The 18,858-nt window shown below is 36.0% G+C and overlaps 2 protein-coding genes across 2 annotated transcripts in view; one reads left to right on the top strand and one right to left on the bottom strand.

The window, feature by feature from the left end:
• The window catches only part of CASK (calcium/calmodulin-dependent serine protein kinase (MAGUK family)), a 437,172-nt gene that overhangs the window by 196,621 nt on the left and 221,693 nt on the right, over nucleotides 1-18,858 (top strand). The window contains exons 4-5 of the mRNA XM_012642796.1: nucleotides 3,172-3,249; nucleotides 8,339-8,411. Coding sequence (XP_012498250.1) covers nucleotides 3,172-3,249; nucleotides 8,339-8,411 — 151 coding nt within the window. The remainder of the gene's footprint in view (nucleotides 1-3,171; nucleotides 3,250-8,338; nucleotides 8,412-18,858) is intronic.
• On the bottom strand, nucleotides 17,501-18,511 carry GPR82 (G protein-coupled receptor 82). The gene has a single exon (XM_012642793.1). The coding sequence runs from the start codon at nucleotides 18,509-18,511 to the stop codon at nucleotides 17,501-17,503; it is 1,011 nt and encodes a 336-aa protein (XP_012498247.1).

Below are 18,858 nucleotides of genomic sequence, written 5' to 3' on the forward strand. Positions count from 1 at the left end.
AATAACGCTTCAAAGAACTTGCCTGCATCTTTAAGAAGTTACACAGGTGATTTTGTTTAGTACCCCTGGTTATAAAGCATTGAATTTAAACAGTACACAATGGCCAAAAGATCCCATTTATAATGGCAACTAAAATATAAAATGCCTACGGAAAAAACTTAATAATCAATGTCTGGAACCAATATAAAGAAAACCTTAAAACTGTATCTTAGAGACATGAAAGGAAATGGAGAGGCATATCATGTTCATGGATGAGAGTATTATAAAAATGTTAATTTGTAGTAATGTATGAATTTAATACCATCTGAGTCAAGATATAAAACTTTTTTAGAGTTTGACAAAATTATTTTAAAGTTCAACTGGGGGGGTGCAAATCATAAGAAAATGCTGGCAAAGAATAGTGAGATGAGACTTATTTTGCCAAATATTAAAATATGCTACTACAGTATTTTATTTTTTTATTTCAAAATATTAAGGGGATACAAATGTTTTTGTTACATGGATACCTTGTATAATGCTTAAGTCAGGGCTTTTAGTGTGCCCATCACCAGAACAGTGTTCATTGCACCTGATAGGTAAGTTATTACAGTATTTTAAATAGTACAGTACTAGATGCAAGAATAGACAGGTTGGTGGAAAAGAGTAGAAACCTAAAAATACCCTGTGTGTGTATGCACATGTGCCAAAATTGTCATCTCAAGTGCTAGTATTTCATATATGGCCAGGCAAATGGATTGATCCATGCTGATAATTGTAGCACAGGACAGTAAATAATTTCCAGTTATTTCTCATTGGCTGGCTCCCTCCTTAGGCGTTAGGTTTTGAGCTCTCACCACTTTGCTGCCCCTGCCTTGCCGCCCCAGCCTCCTTTTCCCTCTTCCCCTCTAGGTCCCTCCAAAAAGACCATTAGCTCTCAGGACAGCTCCCAAATTCTTATTGCTTCATTATGTAATCAATTTAGCTCTCTCTTTTGCCTAACTCCTCTCTCATCTAAGTTGAATAGTAATTACCCTCACATTTCACAATTAAGAAGAAAAACGCTTAAGCAAAACTAATTCCTTCACTATGAGGTGTTTTTTAGTCCTCGTAGATCAACTAACCAGCTTAAACTGCAGCCAGTTTTTAAAATAGCATGTTTTCCTCCCCACAGTACAAAGAAATGAAAAATATTCGTCTACTCTAGTAATCAAGGAAATGCAAATTAAAGCAATCATGAGTGACTTTTTCCCCCCTATCTGATTGGCAAAGATGAAAAAGTCTAGTCATCTTAGTAGAGGAAAGGACACATTCACACTTGGTAGTGAGAGTATAAATTGTTAGAATTTTTCTGGTTGTGTATGTATCAAAAGTGTTATTGTATATATGATACAATATAGCAACTTGACCTAGCAACTCTTATTGTAAGAATTTTACCATAGCAGATGATCAGAGGTGTTCACAAAGATACATGATCACATTCATCCAGGCTTTATTTCTGATGGTGGAAAATGGGTGCTGCCATACTTGGGAGTAGACTAGGCCATCATAAACATTATTTTGGAGAAGAATCCTACTTGACATTGGAAAATGGTCATTAAGTGTGAAATGAAAACTTGGTAAAATTTGTAAAGCCTGTATAAATGTGAAAGTATTTTCATTTACATAAAACCACACCAAGATACAAATAATATAATTAACTGTTCATTTAAGTATTTACTATGTGCTCAGTCTTCTGGGTATTTTTGTAGGGTTATGCTGACAGTTTAAACTATACTTGTTCTTTAGGACTTTACACTATTGCTGACCTGTTATAGGGCTCCAAGATGTGCATTCGTTCCTTGCACACCCAGCAGGTGTAGCTGTGGTCAATGGGAAGAGCACTGGACATAGCTAGACAGGTATTTGGATCCTGACCCTGTCACACACTTGTCCACTCACTTAGATAAATTATTTGAGAAGGAGAATGATGCTAACTCATGGAGTAATTGTAAGTCTGAAGGGAGATATAACAAGGAATGTTTCCCATGGTGCCTCATGATAGTAAGTATAGGAATTCCTTAACTTTCCCTTCTGGAAGTTTGTATTTTCTCAGTATAATACTTGCAGCAGATATACTGGAAACTGAACTACTGAATAAATGAATAAATATGATACTGGATTTGATTTTATAAGCCTTAAAGCATTATGAAAATGTTAGCTATTAATATTTGAATAATTTGATTAATATATGTAATGATCTGGAAAAAGTTTCATGTATACATATGTATATGTGGAGACATGTTTATATGTATATAAGTGCTAAATGTTATCATATGGACTGTATAGGGTTATAAAATTAAAGCAAAAGAAGGTATCGATGTGGCTGGTAATCATTGAGGGGGCTTCCTGGGAAGGTGGGATTGGCATGAAACCTTAAATTGAGGGTAGTTGAATATGTAAAGCACTATATGAAGAAGCATGTTGCCAATAAAAAAGGCATATATTCAGGGAACGATAATAAGGTCATTTGGCCTAGATAGCAAGGTTTTCTTAAAATGTTGTTAAACAGTGCAGGTAGAAGAGGTAAGGTGTGGCCAAGACAACAAGAGGCCAATATCTGGTGAGAAATAGAGAACCATTGTATGTTTTAGAATAGTGACACTGTCACCAACATTTCTATGTGTTGCAATATGCTTGTAGCAACTAACTTTGGTAATAGAAGTATAAACAAAAAAATTATAGATTAGCTCATTGTTTTTTCCTTCCATAGTATATGGCCTTAATTTTTCATTTAATGGTGATAACTATAGCAAAACGTTTTTACAGTCCTTATATTCTTCAAATATTACATCATGTGACTACATATAGATAATTTTGGAACTCGACTCAAAAATATGCCCACAACCTCCAGCATTCCTCTTTTCTGAGATTTCTTATTGTGATAACCTAAAGAAAATTTATAATCAATTTTATATACCTCATGTTATTTGTTACTACCATTTGCCTGTTCTGTTTCTTTCCCTTCAGATTTTTAATGTTAAGATGGTTATGTCTTTTATAATTTACGTCTATTTTTTCATTGAAAGAAAAGAGATTTAAATAACTTACAATCATTAGCAGTAAGCCAACTAGTAGCTTATAGTGTTTTCCCTTTCGGTGTTGTCTCCCTAGAATTTCCTCATCTCTTATGTTCTTTTTCACATTTCTCTACAGTATGGATGGAGCGGATCTGTGTTTTGAAATCGTAAAGCGAGCTGATGCTGGTTTTGTATACAGTGAAGCTGTGGCCAGGTATGTAATCTTTATCTAATCCCCAGAGGTCAAAGTGGAAGTAAAAGAAGGAAATTACAAAGAAATCACATAAAGTAGTAGCCTGCTCTTCGAACTGAGCATACTGCTGCTCTTTGCTACAGGAGCATGTCTGTTTTAGTATGCATTAGTGGAACTGAAAAGTGACTGGAAATGCAACATACTGAACAATGAATTCATCTATTAACATGGGTTTACATTTTCACATCAGTACTGCTACCTTTCCCATTTCTGATAACTTTTATACAAGAAGGAATTTGATAGCTTAAGAACCATGTAGAGTTAAACTTGAGTTTTTTGATTTTTGTTTTTTGGCAGATGTGTCTCATTAGTTCTTCATTTTGCCTTTTAGTGATATCAAGTTGTTATGTGACTAGTTCATCGAAGGAAAAGCACAGGCCAGAAAGAATAGAAGGAACAGAAATAAAAGCACCATTTTCCTGCCAAATATATTTGCTTCGTGCCAGTGTGAGACCTACCCAATCAAATGGTGGCCCTTGTTCTAAATGGAGAAGTTGTCGTAAGGACCCAGTGACTCAAAATAAGGAGTAAATGTGAAAAGTCACAAGAGCCATGCATGCACTGTGCTACTTGTATATTTACAGCAATACAGCTTTCTGCTCTGGTTACATTAAGTCATACCATAATTTCTCACTCCAGTGGGGTGCCTTTTTAATACATGGAGTACAGCATCTCTCCTCAGTCACCAACCATAGTATGTTGAAGGCTTCAAACCCACCACAACCCTATTAGGATTTATTAAAACTTTCTGTCATTTGAGAAAAGTTTACACTAGATGATTGTAACTTCCTCCCTCCTACCATTCCTTTTATAATTATAGCATCATAGACATACGTAGCTAGAAACAACTTAAAGACTACCTTAATACAGCTTTGAGCTCAGTGTGACTTGACTCCCTTTAAATTCTTCACCCTGACTCCTCCTGACTGAGGAGCTAGAAACTTAGTCTCAGGGATAGAGCAACCATAGCTATAGCACAAAATAAAGAATATGCACAAAGTAGGGTAGCTGCTTTTTTGTATTACTGGGGCTAGGGAGAAGAAGCAAATGAAAGTTTATAGTATGTTAACTGTAATTGCTTCTTTAGACTCCTGATGTATACATGGTAGAACTGAGGCTAAATATCCTCTCTTCTTTTGTGCCATGCTCTCTAAAGCACATTCTAGTTTTTTTAAGTCCCATTTTTCCATTGTTTTGAGTTTTTAATGACAATGTTAAATTTTTATTCTTTCTTGTGCTTTAAAATTTTTAAAGCATTCTTTAATACCAAAATAATCAATGCTGTCTTGACTTTTCTTATACCATAGTTGTAAACCATTTTATCTGACTAAACAAAACTCTCAAACTCTTGCATATCATTGTTTATATGTGGTTTTAAAAGAATTTGGAGGCAACTTGCCTTTTGTACTTTTCCATATTACTATCTTTCAAGAGCAACAGGAAATAAAGAAAACTGAAAATTCTCAATTTTGATTTTATAAAATAGTGAAACTCAGTGGAGGAATATGAATTTTTCCTTTTTGAATCACAATAACGCTGGGATAGCTGGCATATATGCTGGCAGGGTTGAGGTGAAACCAGTACCACTTTTACTGTAGTCATCCTTGGTGCTTTTCCATAACTTTGAGCCAACTCTGCCACTGGGCTAGGTGTCAGGATATATAGGATGACAATGTAGAGAGGTGATGTCATACAGTGAAATGACTTGTGGTCTCTCCCAATCTTAAGATTTATAGAAAAGGTAGATGCTTATATGCATCAAAATGAAAACCTGTTTATTTTAAAATCTACCTGTATTTTCTGTTAAAATGTTGATTTTACAAAAAGAACTTCCCAGAGTAGACCAGAAAAGAATAGCATTGAGACCAGTAAGTGACACTGCAAAGAGAGAGGTTTGGAGACAATTTATTAAAAGCTCTTCCTTCTAACAATGAAAAGATATGGGGGTGGTGGTCAGAAAGTATTATTATGTGTGTTCCCTATCACAGAGGATCAACAAGTGTATAATAAGGCTCACGCAGGTTCTTCCATTCTTGTAGAGTGTTTAACCAGATGATTTCTGCAAGAAGACTCTGAGACATCAAATAATCAAATTGATCAGGTTGTTTTTTTCCAACTGGCTGAGCTTCAAAAGGAGCAGCAAAGCGTGGCATTAAAATAAAACTCTGTTCAGTACGTAGTACAACCCAATTAGTGATTACCTCTGTTCTTTCAGGGGTAATGAGTTGTGCAGTGAGCTAACACACAGAATCAAATTATCAAATCAAACTCTCACAAATCAGAGCTATATTCTTAACTAGTACCATGTCTTACTAAATAATTTCAAGGATACAGGCAGTCAAAAAGGTCATCTGAAGCACAGAGAAGTGTGGGACATCAAGGGCAAGAGCCCCTGTCATTTCTTCCCACGTCAGAAATACATCTCTGGCCTAGAATACATGAGATCTCTACCTGAGGTTTATGGGATTCCACACACACAGAGGGGAGCATTGCAATTATGAAACATCTCCATAGAGTTGGAAGTTAGATGGTTTATATGACATTCTCCAGGAAGCCATCTGTGCCTCAAAGATCTTAGGTTCTATTTACCACAGTTAATCCTGAGCCAGGGACATTCTGTTAAGGGCATTTCAGAGATAAGGTCTCGTCTGTCTAGCAAATAGCATTAGTCTTTTTACCCAGAGTTGACTGAGTCACCTCTCTTTTTATCTTCCACCACCCCCAAAATGCCTCCTTCCAAAGTAAATAAGTGGATTACTGGCCAGCTCTTTCTGTCCATGGAGTTATCATCTTTCCTGATTGTTAGGGAAAGTGAAGACAAACTTATGTATCATTGAGTTTCTCTGAAAGCATAGACCATGATGATGCTTCACGAAATGAAGTTTTTTATTAAAAATTCAGTCAGCAATTCTCTAGAACATGTGGGTGGATTTTGATTCTCATTTTATTCTGCTTACATACCATTCACATGCATAGCCTCCCAGGATCATGACTAGGAGGGTGGAGAAAGATAGTTCAGATCTGTTATAATTTGGGGAGAAAAAAAAATTCTACTCTGTCCACATACACCCTAGAGATTCTGCTGTATACATATATTTGGGTCAAATAATTAAGTGCTGTCATATGCAAATTAACAACGCTCATTCAATGAGTTTTGTTCTGTTTTGTTTAATGAGGTTTTGAGGTAGGAATTTTCTTTAGGCTGAAGATAATTTAGGTCACTATCTCAGTGCTTTGTATCCAAAGTAGTCCATTACATAGGTACAAGCTATGTCCACTTTGCCGAGTTTAAACTTACCCACTATTTCTATGTTGACATCTAGATGGACAAATAGGCTGTTCCTAAGTCTTTGCCTAGGTTTAACAATAATAATAATAATAATAATAATAATAATGTAAGAATAATGACTTAACCTTTGTAGAGTGGTTTCAAGTTTACAAAACACTTTCACATTTGTTATCTCTTAGCCATTTTAAGGGGTCACAGATCCCCCAAAGCCTGATTTGAGGACTAACAGGCCACAACATCAAGTTAAGAACCTCTGATTTAAACAAAACTTAATTATAGGCTGCACTGGCCCAGGCAAAGAGTATATGACCACAATCCCTCGTGTGTATTTGCAAAGTAAGAGAAATTGAACACCAGAACTAACTACTGCATGAGCCTCACTCTCTGAGTTGTGAGGAGACAGTGATAAATATGAGAACAAAACCTGAGGTGTTTTTTTCCCACCTTTCTTTTTAAAAATAGAACCCTTCTAATCAATTATAATACATGAAATAATGCATGTGCTAACTAGAGGCACATTTGTGTGAGCTTAGTTAGATAGTAGCATACCAGTGGCTCATGCCTGTAATCCCAGCACTTTGGGAGGCTGAGGCAGAAGGATCACTTGAGGCCAGGAGTTCAAGACCAACCTGGGCATCATAGTGAGACCCTGTCTCTCCCCCAAAAAAAAAAAAAAGATAGCGTACCAAAGAGGGAACTTGATGGAAATATTTTTTAATTGTAAAGCAGGAAGAGAAAATTTTTTTTGTCTTGAGTCATATAACACATACAAGGTGATTTGTGTCAGAAATCTAAGATCTGGAACCAAAATAAAATTTAATAAGTACTATACAATGAATAATGTTGAGTCTGTTGCATTTCTGTCTTGGCTGTTGGGAAGGAGAAAAATGAGCAAGGAAAGGGATAATAGGAAGAAAAGAGAAAGATATATGGAAGGAGTAAAATGCAGAAGAGAAGATGAAACAGACACTCAGAGGAAAAGAAATAGAGGGATTATAGAACTTTAAAAATACAAGAAGGAAGTTCTAAAATAGTACTAAATAAACTACTCTAGCCCTGTTAGCACTTTCTAAAGACTGTTCTTTAAAATGCCAACTTCTCCTTTGTTCTTCATCTTATACTCCATGGAGAGCCTCAACCTATCCCTGCTGGCTACCTGAGGAGTCAGACTACCTAGGACTTGGACCTAGAACTGTCCTGCTTTGTTCAAGGATGCCCCAACTAAAACTTGACTATGTTACAAAAAGAAATTGTACACAAAGGGAGGTTCTTCTCTCGTTTGTCCTCAGAGCTAAATGGAAATAAGATTGAGAACATACTCTGCTGGCAGATAAAAGGCCCTCACCCCTTTAGTCCAAATCCTTGGGGTAGCTCTGAGCACTGTTTACTTAATAGCAATCCAATTTAACTAAGTAGAATTGCCTGAGTATTGGAAAATTGTTGGGTTTTTTTCATATTTTAAGCTTGAATTTTTAGTTTGCAAAGCAATTTTACTTATGAATTGTGTGAAATTCTTTGAACTTAGATAGCTTAGAAAATATAGAACATACTATTTCTTCATGAAGCGCAGAAACTTATGAGGCTACCAACTGTTTCGTTATTAAGCCTCACAGCCTCACTTTCCACCAATGTTGTCTGCTCAAATGAAAAGTGTCCATGGGCAGCTAATACGAAGGTGGGAATTATAAACTAGGGGCACTGTATATTAAGTTTTAAAAATAAAAATTTTTTACAGTTTTAGGTTTCTTTGTTTTCTTACAGCCATTACATGAGACAGATACTGGAAGCTCTTCGCTACTGTCATGATAATAACATAATTCACAGGGATGTGAAGGTAAGTAATTTTTATTACTAACTTTAATGTTTGTGAAGAGAAACTGATATAACAATGATAATAATCAAAAAATTTTCTTTAATATTCTTATAAAGGACATCTTAATTTTACTTACAAATAAAAATCTATTTAACCTCTTCGTATTTGGGAAGTCGTTGTACTAATTCTTAATAGGAACACTTCATAATTTCAATTTCTTTATTTTTACTAAAGTGTACATGTATGTATTATTCCTCTTTTGCCATTGTGTGTGTGAGAGAGAAACGAAAAATCCAACAAATAGGAAAAACCAAACAATAGCCTATACTGAGTTAATTGGGGGGAAAATTAGAATTTGGTTTATGTAGTAAAAGCTAATCATACACTTACATTTTCATAATGTTGCAAGGTAGAATAGTCAGCATTGTATTTTCTTTGCAGATAGTTTTTAAACATAGTATGAAATCATAATTATAAATGTAATACAGTTTATACCCTTAGAATACCAATATTGTCATTCTTCAGTCTTTCTGCCTGTTTGATCTGGTATCAAGTTAATGAGAATGCTCAGTCCCTGGCTCTTCCTGTCAAGCAGAACGTACAGGCAGGCAAGAAAGAAGACCAGTGGGCCTTCCTCCTGATCCCCAGCTCCTTCCAAGGCCTAGAATCACTAGGGAGCCCCTGAAGTCCCTCTGGCCCTGGGCTACACTTTCAAGCTCTGATATTTTGTCACTGGTCTCTCTCTGACCTGCAGCATGCACAGACATGGTGCTCCTTCCCTCAAGACATATTATTAAAGGCCTGGCTTCTTTGATGTATTTTAAATGGCTAAGAAAATTAAGTAGAGTTTAGTTAAAGTTTCTGTAATGTTTGGGAAATTTTAATGGAAATCCTTGTAGTTAAAAGCTGAAGGAAAGCAAGAGCAATTCCAAAACCATCTAGTAGAATGTAGAATGTTATAGTAGCAAATGAAAATCATTGAAGAAACAGACAAAATGCACATTAGTGTAAATTAGCTCTAAAATGTCTTATTCTTTTCAAATGTCATAGGAAAATGATACTGTTATTATCAAAACTCAACACTACACAACCCAATGGACGCATAGCACTTTTATAAAAAAGTATTCTTCAGTTATCCAAAGAGAATAGGAAGTGTGGAAAAAGTAAAAGGGGGAAAATTGTCAACTATAATAGCATGCTGTGTGATTATTTTGCATTAAATAAGAAAGTGCATATATACATAGTAAAATATATCTCCTCATATATATTATAAAATATATACCAGAAACAAATAATGTGAAAACTTAAAATGTGTAAAACATTGTTAGTTCATGTAATAGCATTGTTAAAAACTGTTTTACGCAAGAGGCAATTTTATTTTGCATGAACTCTGTTCTTGAAAGGTAATTATATCAACATTGTATATAAATAATGATGGACAACGTACTCTACTGTAATACTTTGAATAATATAGTCAGCTTTTGATTAGCCATGGTATTTGATATAATGACAACTCAAAACCAAATAAAATCCAAAAGTAGTTATATTTTAACTTCACCTTCTAATTTACCTTCTGGTTTATTTCAACAAATATTTGAGTGCCTACTTCATGCAGATTACTGTGCTTGGAGCCCTGAAAGTATTATTTTCTCAGTAGGGACATAAGGCATATATGTATGTGTGTGTGTGTTTATATATAATCTACTGTTGCAGATCAACACATGCCGAAACTTAGTGACTTCAAACAACAGCTGCCACTTACTTGCTTGTAATTCTGCAGTTTAGGCAAAGCTTGATGGTGACTGCTCAATTCTGTTTCACAGGCTTTTGGCCAAGGTGGCATGGCTAGTTTCCACAAAGGCTTCACTCACTTTTCTGGCATCTCAGCTGAGGTGACTAGAACAGCTGTGAGCTGGTTGGCGCTCTTCGTGCTCTCTCAGGGATTCTCTCTCTCCACATGGCCCCATCTCCATCAGGACAGTGTCTTGGGGCTCCAAAATAACAAAAATGGAAGTTGCCAGGCTTCTTGAAGCCTAGGCACTGTGTCACATTCTATGCATTTTATTAGTTGAAACATACTAGTCAAAAAAAAAATGGTCACAAGGCTAGTCTGAGTTTGAGGGGAGAAAGATTCATCTTTTGATTGGAGGAGTGCCAGATACACAAGGATGGGAGAACTTATTGGTAGCCAGTCTGAGTCAGAGAAATTTCATGGAGGAGGTCACATTGGAGCCTGGCCTTGAGTCATGGAGTAGTTATATGGAGACAAGAGGACATTTCACACAGAAAGAACAATGGGTGCAAAGGCCCAAAAGTAGTTTTGCATTAGATTATATTAGATGAGTTAATTATTTCTAAAGTACATGCCAAATGATTTTGAGGAAACACCCAGAAACATGATAAGGAAGGGAAGAGAGAAGCAATTCTCAAACTTCAAATTAGTAAGAAGAAACCACCAGAAAAAGTGCCATTGTTCAGTTGGCAGGCACAGAGCACACATTAATACTGATAGTCTTTATATTTCAGAACCTGTAAGCTATACATTTTTGCATGGGTAGATGTAATACTCACATTTGGTTTATTGCAATTTTGAATGTTGGTGTATTTTTCTTAAGACATTTATCAAAAAGGTATTTATTGAGTCCCTACTATCTGACAGGCACTGTACTGTCCTAGGAACTGGAGCTACGTCAATGAACAAAACAAACAAAATCACTGCCCTCACGCAGCTGACATTCTAGTTCAGGGAGACAGGCAATAATCAGTAAGCAGAAATAAGTGAAGTAAGTATAGTAGGTTAGAAGGTGAAAAAGACCACAGAAAAAAACTAGAGTGGTCAGAAGGACAGGGAGTGCTAGAGAAGGGCTTGCAATTGTAAATAGGATGGTCAGAGCAGGCCACGTGGAGAAGACAGCATCTGATCAAGGACTTGAAGAAAGGGAGGGAGTGGGCTAAGCTGATAGCTGAGGGAAGAGTGTTCTGGGTAAAAGGAACAGCAGTGCAAAGGCACAGAGATGGGAACACAAATGGCATGTTTGAGGAACAGCAAGGAGGCCAGTGTGGCTGAGGCAAAATGAGCAAAGGAGAGAGTGAAAAGGGGACAGGCAATGATCCTGCCTGGCTCAGACCAGAGTGGTAGCAGTGGAGGGGGTAAAAAAAGTAGTTAAGTTCTGTATATATTTTAAAGATTGTGTCAACAGGATTTCCTAATATAACTTCAATAACAGGTAAAACTTAGTTTTATTCCAGACCTTGTTATAGGGATATTCCGACATACTGGTCATTGTAAAACTTCAATAACAACACATTTCACATGGTTAATAATTTAAAATTTCACTTGGTTTGGTTTGTTAATATTTTTGCCAGTTTTTCTTTGCATTTAGATATACATTCAGTGACTTGTCTGTATGTAGATTCGGCATGTATGTAGATTTTGGTTTCTGCAGTTAAACTTTTTGTTGAAGTTTTCTTCCCTTATACTTAGAAAAGAATAGAAGAGCATTGCAATATTTCATTTCTCTTAGAAAAATTTAGATTTAATCATCTGTTTCATCTAACCAAGAATATTCTCATTCTCTCTCTCTCGCTCTCTCTCTCTCTCTCACGCATTAGGTTTCTCGGTAGGCATTTCTTTTTGAAATCATCATAATTGAGTCTAAAAAGGATTGTTTGGTTAGATTTGAGTATATGGTGCCATGTGACCTATAGTGGAAACTGCTTACTTTGAAGGAGCAGTTTCATGTGAAATTGCATAAAAAGTAATCGTATAATCCTTTGAAATTCAGGGAGATTTGTGAACATAGTACAGGGTTTCCCAATAGCCACACTTAGTGACATTTTGGGCCAGATCCTTTGTAGTAGGAGGCTGTCCTACGGATTATAGGATGCTTAACCGCATTCTAGCCTCTACCCACTAGATGCCAAGAGTATCTCCCCCAGTTCTGACAACCACAAATGTCTCCAAACATTGCCAAATGTCCCCTTGAGCACAAAAATCGCCCCTGGTTAAGACCCGCTGTCAGAATGTTATAGTTCTCATAGTTTGCCTTTCTACAGGCATTAATTAAGTCATGCATGCAAATTTCTGTTTTTTCTGTCGTGTTCCCTTTAATTCTTCTTTTTCTTGTGAAAGAATGTGAAAACTTCCATTATGTTTCAGCGATTTTTCTCTTTTCTTCCTCTCACCCCTAAATTAAAAGTACTTTAGAAAGAAGTAACATAGTTGTCAAGGTAAATGCAACTCCTGGCTCCTTGCCTTCCTTCATTGGCTCTGCTAAGCACTGAGAGTTTGTGGAATTTTCTCATCTCTCCCAACTACTGCTGGCAGCCTTACAGTGCAGCGCGTGGGTGTGGAGAGACTCAGCATTCCTTAGACCTTTCTATCACTCTGACCTACGCACATACAATTTTAATAACTAAAGCTGAAGTGAAGCAGCTTCTCTGAGAATGCAAACTGCTACACAAGCAATCACTTTCTATTCCAAATGGGGCCTGTTCCTGGGAAGCTTGGGCACTCAGCTTTTAGTTCTCAGAACTGTACAAACCCCAGTCGCATACACACTTAGCCAGAAGCCTCCCGCCCATGTATTTCCGAGTATGCTTCCTTTAAATGGTTTTCCTGGCTAACCTGTGTGAACACGCCTGGCTGCTCTTTGGTCCCCTTCTGGTCTCAGTTCTCCTTTCACCTGCTTAGGGCCAGCCTTTAGCATAAGTTCATGTTCATCACATAACACTGGTTGCCATGGCTTAAAGTATTCCTTCCTTTCTTGCTCTCAGTTGCTGATGTTTCTTTTACATCTGTTACCACAATTCCCAAAAGCCCCCATGTTGTATAGAGAAATTTAAATTCTCATTAAAACAAAAACTTATTCTTTATTAAAAGAAACACACTGGTTAATCTTCTGCATTACTTGTATAAGGTTGTTAAACATAATGTTCAGTTTGCATGTGGGATTTTAATAATTATACTTAGGAAAATCTCATGGTTTATATGTTCATCATAAATTTATCTTGCATATCTATACGCTTCTCTTCTGCCAACCCATCCTCCAAAGAAAGAAATCAATTGCTTGATTTAAAAAAAAAAAGTTTCATTTGCTTACTAAAGGTGAATCCTTTCACAGCTCCTCTCCTGAGCCAGGGGTGGCATATATGATATAGCCAAAGAGGTTTTCCTGTCAGGTGTAAAACCTTTCTAGCTGTAGTAACTCTTCCCAATGATATCAGTTCAATTGGAATTTGGGGCTGTGTGAGGAAGGTCCATGGCATTAGGGTTGCTCAATTGAAATGCCCTTCGTGATTTGCCAGCAAGATTTCCTTTCAGCTTGTCTTCCCACATTTACCCATAACTCCCACCCTGACAGACTGCAGGGCTGGGCTAGGCCAAGAGTCCTTACCAAATCAAAAATGAAGGAGGCATCTTCCTCTTCTACCCAGGGAGTAGAAACTCACTTCCCACTTAAGTAGTTTATCCTGAATTTCGTTTGTTCAGTCTTAATGGTTTGTGTTCATAATTATAGTTTGAAAGCTACCTTAATAGAAGTGTGTATATGGAAAGATAAAAGGGGAGATAAATATTTGTCATGCCTGTTTTCTACAGTTAAGATAAAACCTTGTTGGCCTAAGTCAAAATCTGAGATTTCTGAAACCCCAAATTTGTTTTTGACTCACACAGACACGTTAAAAACACCATTTTTCTGAAATGTAAACTGTAAAATTAGCATAAGTTTAGAAAGAAATATATAAAATATTTACTATGACATTAAATAGCCAGTTCTTCAATTATACAAAAAATTCAATGTGATTTACAATCAACTGTTTAGGAAAGCATCTATGATGTAAAGGTAAACGTGATGATAATGAGCTGAGTATATCGTACAGTACAGGGAATTAAAACGGGAATGTTCTATCAGAATGAATAACATGAAGAGAAATTGTAAACCTCTTTTCCTGCCTTTTTTAAGTGTAGGAAACTCTTAATATCTTTTAAGTAAAATATATTTTATTTGAAGTAGTGAGTAGAGCTGTAAAGTGTTTTTTAAATAATGATTTATAGAAGTTTTAAAAATTATAAAACTGCCAAGTACAGTGAGATTAAATACAGTATAGCTTATGTAAAATGAAAATTACTGGGCCGGACACAGTGGCTTAACGCCTATAATTCCAGCACTTTGGGAGGCAGAGGCAGGAGGACCACTTGAGGCCAGGAGTTCGAGACCAACCGGGGCAACATAGTGAGAACTTGTCTCTACAAAAAAATAAATAAATAGACTCAATTCCATGACAGGTTAAAAAAATTTTTTAAATGAAAATTACTGATAATCTTCTCAGCTCCTCTTAATCTAATGAGTTTTGGTTTTAAAACTCAGATTAAAACTACTGGTGTAACTAGCGAAATCTGGGCATCTCAGGAGGTCCCCTGATGGACTGCAAGTCATTTTGTGATTCACGTGTCTAGGAAGTCACTAGACACCTCCATTTATAGCCAGCACTTAGGGAGGTCACCTGAAGTTCCCAAGTCTCCTTTGTCTCTGCAAATTAATGAGCCAGAAATCTAATTGCTACTATAAAAGAATTAATATACACTGTAAATATTTGAAGCCAGAATATGTTCATACTCTCTGAACATTTTCATCTCTCAGTTAAGCATTGAAGTAAAAAAAAGGAAAAAAATTAATGGCTTTTTTCTTATTTGTTTTTAATGAAAATTATACAGTTGTGTCAGAATAACCTCTAATGATTTTGAACACATGGCTCTTAGGGAATCTGTACAGTGAATTGCTCATACACTTCTAATTCAGGAACAAAACATGGAAGCACTATGTGAACTTACTTTAAACTTTTTGAACACTGAACGAATTACCATATGGAAAAAAATGAGTCTTTAAACAGTCTCTAATGAAGTGACAAGTTACAGTTAGTGGCTGATTTTATTTAACTGTTTTTGTTTGGTTCTTATCTGTGAAGAGAATACAGAGTACCACGAGAGTAGAAATAGAAAAACTCCAAAGGTGCTTAGGATCTCTTTGGGAAAATAGAACACACATAATTATAATTTATATAGTATAGAATATAATCACCATCATTTGTCTTACTGACAAGATTACACAGAAGAAAGAAATGACCATTACTTACTCTTTAAATATTTACTTAGATATTCAGAAAATTTGGGTGACTTAATGCAGTTCAATTTTTTCATCAGTAAATAGATATACTTTAGGGTTGTGATGATTAAAATAATATATAAAGCATATAAGCAGGGCGAAGTACTTATTGATAGCTATTCATAGTAGTAACATCATCTGATTTAATAATAGTACCTATGAATATGTTAGTATTTTCTGTTCTACAAATGAAGAAATTAACACTTAAATAGGATAACTTGCCTAAGATTGTCCAGCTAAATAAGAGGTAGAGCCAGGATTGAACCCAAGGAGTCTAACATCAGAGACCAATCCCTTAACTACAATACTATTATACTGCCTTATCATTCATTCATTTCACAAAATTAATTGAATGTACCTACATGCCAGGTACTGTCTGTCGTTAATATTATTTATGTTGAATACATTAAGATTTTCCTATGTGATGAAGATGGGCATATAATGACATTATATTAGCTTATTTTGACAAAGCATAATCCACATATTTAAGCATATTTATAAGTAACATCTCCTTAATAAATATTGGAGTTGGGGACTATTGCCTCTCTCGATAACATGAGCCAGATAATTCCAAATAAACATGTTTATAAAGCCTTGGATTTTTACACTGTATTATTCATGCATTTAGATACGACTTAAGTGAGAACATTGCTTATTTTTTTCTTTTACTCATTTTTAATGTTTTTTAAAATTACCAAAAAAACAGGCTGGGCAGGGTGGCTCACACCTGTAATCCTAGCACTCTGAGAGGCCAAGGCGGGAGGATCGTTTGAGCTCAGGAGTTTGAGACCAGCCTGAGCAAGAGCGAGACCCATCTCTACTAAAAAAATAGAAAGAAATTAGCTGGAAGGATTACTTGAGCCCGGGAGTTTGAGGTTGCTGTGAGCTAGGCTGACGCCACGGCACTCTAGCCCAGGCAACAGAGTGAGACTCTGTCTCAAAAAAAAAAAACAAAACATTAGCCATAGATGGACCCTTGGATTCTAACTACTTGAAAGCGTACAAGTCATAAACCATTTCCTTCTTTATCCTACAATCATGAAATATTTTGTTCTGAACAGAAGTATCCACATTTGAGTTTAAAAAAATAATAATCTGTTGGTTTCATATGCAGTGGGATCCTTTCAATATGCTTGATTTTTGCTTCTGAAAGTCTCTGCCATCTCAACTTTCAGTATAAGTAGAACTATAAATTGAGTTTTATGAATATCTATTTTTATTTATTTTTTTATTTCAGCATATTAGGGGGTACAAATATTTAGGTTACGTATATTACCCTTGCCCCACCCGAGTCAGAGCTTTAAGCGTGTCCATCCCCAAGATGGTGCACACCGCACCCATTAGGTGTGTATATACCCATCCACTCCTCCCTCCTCCCATCTGCCCAACACCCGATGAATGTTATTACTATATGTGCACTTAAGTGTTGATCAGTTAATACCAATTTGATGGTGAGTACATGTGGTGCTTGTTTTTCCATTCTTGGGATACTTCACTTAGTAGAATGGGTTCCAGCTCTGTCCAGGAAAATACAAGAGGTGCTATATCCCCATTGTTTCTTATAGCTGAATAGTACTCCATGGTATACATATACCACATTTTGTTAATCCACTCATGTATTGATGGGCACTTGGGTTGTTTCCACATCTTTGCAATTGTGAATTGTGCTGCTGTAAACATTCTAGTGCAGCTGTCTTTTTTATAGAATTTCTTTTGTTCTTTGGGTAGATGCCCAGCAATGGGATTACTGGATCAAATAAATGGTAGTTTTACTTGTAGCTCTTTGAGGTATCTCCATATTGCTTTCCACAGAGATGAATATCTATTTTTAAAAACCAAAGAGGTTTTCTTGGTGCCTTTTGTCAACCAAGCTGGCATGTCAATGATGTAGTTTAGTGCCCCTAATAGAGTCACATGAACGCTTTTCCATTTTGTGGTGTTTTCCATTCAAATGTCAACCTTATGGTTGTGTGGTGAATTAGACTTTGTAAAGAGATTATATAGTGTCTTTTTGAATGTTTTATCTAATAAAAGAAATATGATGGGGTCTGTGCTACTTCTGGCTGAAGCAAGACAGGTAAGGACATTTTTGGTTTCTATTAAATAATTCAATTGCTGACAGTCCTCTCTTTGGTGTAGAACATAAAATATGGGTTTAAAAATACTATATGGAAGGAAACAAACTAGTAGTAGACTCTGGATAACCAAAAGATGTCTTTTCACAGAACTGTAAGTCAAATCTTTCTCCATAATGGATGTACAGGTCCTTATTTTTCTCAAATGGCTGACAAAGGAGTAGTATGATGTTAGTACTACTAAAAATGAAAATCCAATAAATGTGGTTCCAATGAGACCTGCAATCTGAGAAATCATGGCTCCTAGTTCCATCTGCCGATTATAGCACTGGCGCTCCTCTCCTTCTGTAGCCTCTGCAACCGAGTAGTATATGGTAACTGGAAGAATTACACCCAGTACAACTCCCCATATGTAAATGCACAGTTTTCTAGCGAAGTTGGGCTGGCGAAATTTTTTCAATAAATGGCCATAAAATATTTTTTCATAGCACGAAGTGGTCTCTTGCATGGAATCCTTTTTCATTAAGGTAGCATAGCGGCTTATGGCAATCCAACTTAAAATTAAGAGGCTGACAAACATACTTACATGAATGGATAGAACTCCCAGAAAACTGACCACTCTGCATTGTACAGATTGATATTCCCATTGGAAACCTTTCAGGAAATAGATACCTATGAAAGGCATGGCGCTGCACACAAGCAAGTTTGCAGTCACAAGGTGTGCCAGGTAGATGTGCGTTGATGTTTTCTTACCTATTTTTCTTAAAAATATCCATTGAGAGAGAGAGTTTCCAAAGAGACCAACAATACAAAGGAAGATGTAAGTGATCGGTAAAACCGTGGATGTGATCGCAGATGGTTGAATACATGTTGAGTTGTTCATTTATATGAGATTTTCTTGAACTTTGCCACGGGATCTAGAACAGAATTGCAGATATTTAATATTAACATTATAGATAGTATAGTATTTAAGCCAAATAGTAGAAAAAACAAAACACTGGATAAAATAAAATAGTAACAAAAATGTATTGAATGGAAAGGGAAAGTGTAGATGGCTTCTTACCTTTCCTAATTACGATTGTCCAGTTGAAATAAAAGCAAAAAATTACTTATTGTGATGGATAATGCCTTTGTCTAAAAAACAAAATTTGATACAAATAGTTAAATGCCTAGAATTTATTATTTTATATTAGAGGAATGTATAGTTCTTAGATTATATTAGAGGACTGT

The sequence above is a fragment of the Propithecus coquereli genome, unplaced genomic scaffold (assembly GCF_000956105.1).
Source record: "Propithecus coquereli isolate 6110/MARCELLA unplaced genomic scaffold, Pcoq_1.0 Scaffold188, whole genome shotgun sequence".
NCBI classification, from domain to species: Eukaryota; Metazoa; Chordata; class Mammalia; order Primates; family Indriidae; genus Propithecus; species Propithecus coquereli.